The 7033-nt window shown below is 48.5% G+C and overlaps 2 protein-coding genes across 2 annotated transcripts in view; one reads left to right on the top strand and one right to left on the bottom strand.

The window, feature by feature from the left end:
• The window catches only part of T265_04407 (hypothetical protein), a gene marked incomplete at both ends in the record, with an annotated part of 9167 nt that extends 8433 nt beyond the window's left edge, over positions 1-734 (bottom strand). The window contains 2 exons of the mRNA XM_009169146.1: positions 275-420; positions 713-734. Coding sequence (XP_009167410.1) covers positions 275-420; positions 713-734 — 168 coding nt within the window. The remainder of the gene's footprint in view (positions 1-274; positions 421-712) is intronic.
• A 3269-nt stretch (positions 735-4003) lies between these two features.
• Positions 4004-7033, top strand: part of T265_04408 (hypothetical protein) — a gene marked incomplete at both ends in the record, with an annotated part of 38076 nt that continues 35046 nt past the window's right edge. Inside the window, one exon of the mRNA XM_009169147.1 lies at positions 4004-4239. Coding sequence (XP_009167411.1) covers positions 4004-4239 — 236 coding nt within the window. The remainder of the gene's footprint in view (positions 4240-7033) is intronic.

Below are 7033 nucleotides of genomic sequence, written 5' to 3' on the forward strand. Positions count from 1 at the left end.
GTGGCTGGCTTGATTTGTGAGTGCAAGGGAAAAAGATAGATCTCTTGATCTAACGTGTGGCGGTGACCTGTACAGTCATGTATGTAATGGGTAGCTAGTCATGTATGTAGCGAATGGGTAGCTACAGGTCTAAAGCCTAACCGGAACGCAGCAGTGTTTGGCTGGAAATGCAAGTAACTTACCGTTTTTACGGAACACGTCACCATACACGTTCCAACCCCCAACACATAGGGCCAGGAGACTGTATATGTCAGACATCTAACCATGGACTAACCATGTATGAGAGACTCTGTGAGTGTCGCCCGGGCACCCCGGTATAGCTCAGTGGGTTGCCAAGGCACACAAACCGCCAGACCACGGCAAGGTCCGGTCTCTTCTTGACGGAATAGTCCAGTACACCGACTCCAGTGCAGTAACGGGCTATGAAGGAGATATCCACTTGTAGAAATTTGCCACAAATTAATCACGTGTAAGTAGCATTTTCCACGGTAGAAAAGTTATTCACAGCTAGAAGATGACACAAAGAGCTTTTGTGACGTTCAACAGTTTACATAAACACAAATATAGCCCAACTGTTTCAGCAGTCAGCATGTAATATCGTCTGTTTCCTGCCTTCGTGGTTTCTGGGGATGCTTTTCGCCTGCAGGTTTTTTTGCCCGTGAGATCCAGGTTTGCTCGGGCCTTTTAACTTTGACGGAGGGAATTNNNTCACCGTGGGCGAAAATTTCGACCATTGCTGTTTGCAGCTGTTTCAGGATTGTCTTTATAGCGACCAGATTTGCTGTTGATCAAAGACTTAGGGCAAATTTTTGTCCCGTTGGTTTCCAAGGTGTTTTGGCGCGGTTTGACCTGAACAGCGTCTTTGTGAGGCTCCAAGCGCTGGGTGGTGACACCAAGAAAAAACGATCTTGGTTGCGTTCTCATAAGGCTCGTTTTTGCGGAGGACTGCACCTTGAAGCCAGCCAGCAGTCTCTAATCTATCTTGTTTGTCTGCAGTCGCTTTTCTTCCGGGCTTGCGTGGACACCCGATCCGCCGGCGATCAGCGTGCCTACTGGATGTACGAGGGTTGTTTTTGTTGGCCGTAGTCACGTTTATGGCTTTGGCTGTCAGGGTCCTAAGCGACGGTTGAGTCCATAAGCGGAGAGGCCGCCTTTGACGGAGTGGACCTGGAGATCGGCTTTGCTGCCTGTCCCCGCACATCTGACTCGGTCCGGTTCGGAGGCTGTGGCTTTGGTGAGGAATTCATGGTTGCACCTGCGTCGTCTGTTACAGAGATACGCGATGATAGCTCCAAGTACTTTGGACGCTGCTCGCATATGAGGTTTGCCTCCCCCGGGGCATCACTGCCTTTAGTGATCGAATAAAGACTGCTGTCCGGAGACACGGCCGGTTGCGCTGGTATGCTTTTCAGGACACAAGGAGCTATGACCACAATCGCATTGGCCAGGAATTTAGGGTCGGCTGAACTGGCGCAAAGCAGAAACCTGTTTTGTGCCTCTACCCCTGATCTGCTGTGACCCAGCTTTTGCGCCTCCAGAGGGCGATCCTCATTTAGACGCCTGATCATTGAGTAGGCCTTTTGAACGCTGCCAGCCCACTCCAAGATCTTTTGTACGGCGGGTGGGGAGGGAAAAGTGACTAGGAGCCCCAGTGTTCGCTTGCTTCAATTCCGGTGTAACCATTCTGCGTAAAGCGGTTGGCGATCAGGCTTAGTGGGGCTGTGCCTGTCTCGCTGGCGTGATGTTTCCGGAGATTGACCCTAGATGATCAGTCTGCCCTCTCTTAGGCGCCTGTTTTCTTCTCAGCCAGAGGTCCCGGTATGGATAGCGTGAGGCACTCATTCAGCGAAGAAATTTCTTTATCAACTTTCGTGCATGTTGCCGCATTCTTCGCGTTTGAATCCTCCAGTGTCATAAAAAGAAGCTCTAATTTTGCGTCGAATATCCCGATCAGACCGAAACACTCAAGTCAGTCTTTTTGTTTCTGCAATGGGGATTGAGTACCATCGTTGGGGGGTTTCTTCTAGACTGCGGTATGCATTGCACCCTTAATATAGAGGCAGCTGGCGCAGACAAACGGGTCAGGATAGTTAGCTAATCGGCTTATCTGGTCGTCCCCCGAGCATCGTAGGTGTGACACTGCATGCCGCAATTCAAGTTCGACGGGCAGCCATTTCGCCCACATCTTTTGTGGTCTATCGATGGCTGCAGAGGGCACTCGGTATAAATCAATGTCATGGTTAATACTGGATGCAAACTAGATGGTTAGTGCAAAATAACTGAGGTTATCTCTTAAAAGTTATTTTAGAGTAATAATATTCAACAAAGACTCGTGTGTATGACGTGAATAGATTGAAAAGCGGAAAAATCCTTGAAAAAATTTGCTTGAGGGAAAAACGAAACCAATTTTGAACGTACCGCGTGTCAGTTTGTGGACAGCCCCGCGACGGACGTCGTGATTGAGATAGTTGTGCTGAGATGCGCAGCCCTGCGATCAGTGGGATGTTGTGCGTTTGCCGGTGGATTTCTCGGGGTGAGTAAAATCAATGTAATGTCGCGCGTGGTATTTGTCTTTTTCTCTTTCAGGTTGGGGATCCGTTCATTCGTAATGCACAGGTCAGGTGGCGTGGACAACGGCCAAACAGGTCGTCCATAGCGCGTGAAACCACGGATCGAATCTTGGTAATTAGACTAAATGAGATGAGATCAATAAGGCGTGGAATTTTAAAGGGGTCATCACATAGGATATAGTCTTTTAATAGGGGAAAAATTGAACGTTTACCACAGTTATGGCGGTGACTCCAGGTGGTTAAACATGACAGGGTGAGGATGGATTTGCACCCAGTAGTTAGTGATCGAGGTCAAGCTAAGAATGCCAATACAGCTACACTACCTGAGACAGGGCAGTTCACTGCATGTAGGCTAAGAGTCGGCGTGGTGAGGGTAACCAAGCACGTGACGACTGGCGGAGGTGTAAATTCTGAGATGGTGGACTAGATTTCCTGAAGGTTGTTAGTAAGTTGGACGATACTTAGACAATCTAAGAGGGGAGGGGTGTGCAAGGAAGATAGTCGCCAGTTCCCGAAGCACCACTATCAGCTTTAATCGATGAGTGGTGCATGACGGGGAAGACTTCCGATGCTAGACTCGCAAGGGGATGGTGGAGAGTCCGGAGTCTCACTGTATGTTTATATGTGTTGTATGTGTCCACTCATGGGAGCAGCAGATTAGCGTGCTTTGTTTGGTTGATGGAGTGGGTTTTTGTGCGGTGTAGCCTCGATATTGACAAAGGCAGCTACAGCTATGCACGTCGACGTAGGCCACGGGCATCGCAGAGTTTCTTCCGGCAAAAGGCCAGTTTTTGTTGTTATTGTTGTTTATGGCGTTGCCAAATAACTCAATCGAGGCGAGGCCAACACCAGCAGCAACAACCGGAAGGCAGCTGTGCTTTCCCGAATTTCCCGAATTTGAAGACCAGATTCAGAATCATTGGCGGTGGGTGATGCACCCAAGGTACTGGAGGAGTAGCACCATGGTGCGACGTGACAGGGTGACCCTTCCTGCAGGGCGCACCCACCCGCCACACGAGGTTTTCGTCCCTCGTGCATGCTATCAGATCTGGAGACGGACCGGAGTAAGGTGGCGGCATTGACGTATCCCTTCAGAGGCCGGGCACAGGTGGCGTTGAATTCACCCAGCAGGGGTCCTAGAAGGACGAGCAGGGCTGTTTCGAAGGAACCTCTCGAAATAGGGTTCGACATACCGGTCGACCACCACGAGGCCAAGGGGTGGTTCAAGGCGGCCAAGATAGATTTTACGCGACGGTGTTTTGCACCAGCTGATATCAGCCGTTGGATCGTGCTTTGCCGGCGTTAAGCGGAGTGTTGCTGCCGACTGCCGCCGTCTGATCAGTCGGGGGGGGGTATCAGATTGCGCTGAGTGCCCATTAGCGGTGGGCGAGAGCAACTGGCCGTTTGAGTGTAGAGGAGCTGGTTCATCTGGCATGGCGGTTGGCCAAGGCGCCGCTGACCATGTTGCAGTCACAGAGGGGGATGAATTGCCGGTGGAGGACCCGAAAACCACAGTGAGACAATTAGCTCAACATCATGCAGAAATCCGGGCAGAATCGTGGAGGCACGTCGGCCATTGGAAGAATCACTGTCGTCGTATGCGTCCACCCGCAAATACCAGCCCTTTTGATTGGCCGACTTTTGTCGGATATGTTGCATCAAATAAGAGGTAAGTTTTTTTTCGGAAGTCGTGAAGCTGGTTTTCAGCGTTCGTTGCAATAGCGTGCTAGTTAACGGATATCCATGAAAGTTTAAGAACACGCGTGAGGATATTTAGTTTTAGACATGCATATTCGCAAGAGTTGTTTACTTTCCTGTCCAGTAGTTTGTAACTGCTTATTCGTTGTTTACTAATAGACGAAATCTTGGAAAAGGTGTTTCCTCCCCACACTTAGTGTTGATCGATTATTTTGATTAAATTGTACCTGAAGATGCGGAGTTCCAGGTTTTGTACAGGACCGGGCATTTGGCTCGGGAAATTAAGCTGCCCCGAAAGTTAGAAGCTAGGCTTGAAGGCTTGTGGATGCATGTCAACTACTTGTGGTTGGGGCATTATTTTCGCGTGGGCTGCGTTGTGGATTCGGGACTGACTTGCAAATTCACGCCAATAACATGTCTTATTAGTTCAGATCAACGGGTTTTCGGCTGGAAGTGAATGGAGGATAAAATACAGCTATTGTGGGCGATGACCACCCGCTGTTAGACATGGCTGCGAAGCTGGAAGGACAAAAATATCATGAAACTATATCCCCTACTGTGGAAAAATGTTTCATTAGCTCCCTGAATCTAAGTTTCCCACAAGAAATTTTGAATTGATAGGAGGGAATCCGACCTCCCGAGGTAAAAAGTAGACCTGGGTTAGAGGACTAAAATATATGAGCATCCAAATCAGACAGACTGTTAGATGGGGGACGGTTGGAGTGACTAGCCCAGTATTCAATACTCTTTCGATACCTGACAAGTCAGGGTGCCTTCGGCGCGCAGCGTAAGAAGAGGGGCACCAAGTTAGCTTATTGCGCTAGCGGTGGGGCATAATGGTGAGAAAATATAACCAGTTTGAGCAAGACAGAATCTTTAGGTGAAAGGGCACGATCCTTTAGAGAGTTGTGTCGTCATGCTCGTAGTCCGCGCTGCACCGGAGTATAAACCGGGGTAATAAGATTAGTATACACTCTAGTGTAATAGTCGGAGGAAGTGTAATTAAGGAAGTCTGTCTAGCTCGTGATGGCAAAACTCTTAGTGGGACGTCTACACTTTCACTACTAAAGTTCCTGTTGGCAGATAAATGGACCATCGAAGGATCTTGATTAGAATACGGGGAACCCAGTAACGGAGATAAATGTGACCGTAGCCGTCTGCAGGCATCTACTAACCTGTAAGATGATGACTAATGCGCCCAACGGTACATCAAAAATGGTACAGGACCGTATCGGCGTGGACAATCGTAGTGGGCATGGCTGCACGTACTTAAAATCAACATTATTCGCCAATGTCTTTCGATTCAGCCCAGAGGACGAAGTAACCGTAAATTGGGATTTCCACACAAGTGTCGTTTAGTGGAGGCCAGGTCGCTGTGGTTTTTGTTCTAGGCACACCGACAGTTGAATATCGCTAAATTTGCTGGAAAGTCTGAGACAGGTTTTGGACAGGCACTCAAAAAACTCTCTGCTGCTTGTAGCTTGTGGAATGGCAAATTTTGGACTCGTGGGTTAGCTTTTATTCAAGAACTTGGCGAACATAAGCCCCTTTGGTTTATCGAGCCTTCGTCTTGGTTCGGTGGAATGGTGTGTTGGTGAGGCTCCGTTGGTTTCTATCCATAAGTGACCTTGAACGAATTAGTTATCGGCCATGGTGATGAAAAGCCTAAAGAAAGATGACGAATTGAGGAAATTCTCAGCGAAGATAAATGGCAAGTCACGTCTCATATGTGTGACATGCAGTGAAACTGCTTTAACTTACTAGTGTCCCACTTTGAGGAAAGTAAGGAGTGAAATTGCTTGTGGGAAGGAGGCTAGGCCAATGCATATGGCCCAGTGCTCACCGCAATTAATAGAGCTGAATTTCTTAGCACAGGTGGTTGAAGCACAGGTGGAGATGTTCACTCTCACTTCAACTGTAATTGGCCAAGCATCTATGAATTTGCCGCCCAACCAAAAGGTTTTCCATGGTGTTTCATGGGGCAATCCCGCGGCCGCCGCGGTAAACGTCGAATGAGGAATTAACCCGTCAATCGAGGCAGCAACAAGAATGTGGGGAGCTCATTTAGTGATTTCCTGCTCCTTGACTGCTACTATTGTGTTGTAGCCGTGGGCACATTTCACCGTCCTCTTTAGACCATAGGACACAACAGCAGCACGCGTTCGTACGTTGTTATGGAAGACCTAACCTACCAGCCTACCTGCTCGGTAAGGTTTGCAGCAACAAGCCGACTGCTTGCTTTTTATATAAATGTTTACTAAAATTTTATCATCCCTGCATTTTTAGTTTGTCTTTTAACCGCGCAAATGTCACGTTTTTCATGTGGTTATCATTGATATTATGCTCAGGCGACCCTACTGGCGCAAGCACGATCACCTCCAGCATTCGGCCGTGGTTGCATGGAATATGTTGCCTGGTTTTGCTCGCCGATCGACCCCATTGTCGCCGGTACCTTTGTAGGCAATGTGTTAATGCGTGAGAGACTTGGACCACCAGATTCCACGACGAGGGTCCGGACCATCATCATCGATGCGTCGGTTGGCTTTGCATTTTCACCTGGTTATAATAATAGTAATAATAATAATAAAGTTTATTCTTCGTTGGAGTTCCTCAAGGCTCCGTCTTGGGACCACTCCTGATTCTGGTCTACATCAACCACCTCCCAGACATTCTTGCGAGTCCGTGTTTACTTTTTGCAGACGAATTGAAATCCCGGAGTTCCAATGCCAGTGCCCTCCAAATGGATGTAGACGCTGCCAAGCAGT

Source organism: Opisthorchis viverrini (genome assembly GCF_000715545.1).
Source record: "Opisthorchis viverrini unplaced genomic scaffold opera_v5_72, whole genome shotgun sequence".
Classification (NCBI taxonomy): Eukaryota; Metazoa; Platyhelminthes; class Trematoda; order Opisthorchiida; family Opisthorchiidae; genus Opisthorchis; species Opisthorchis viverrini.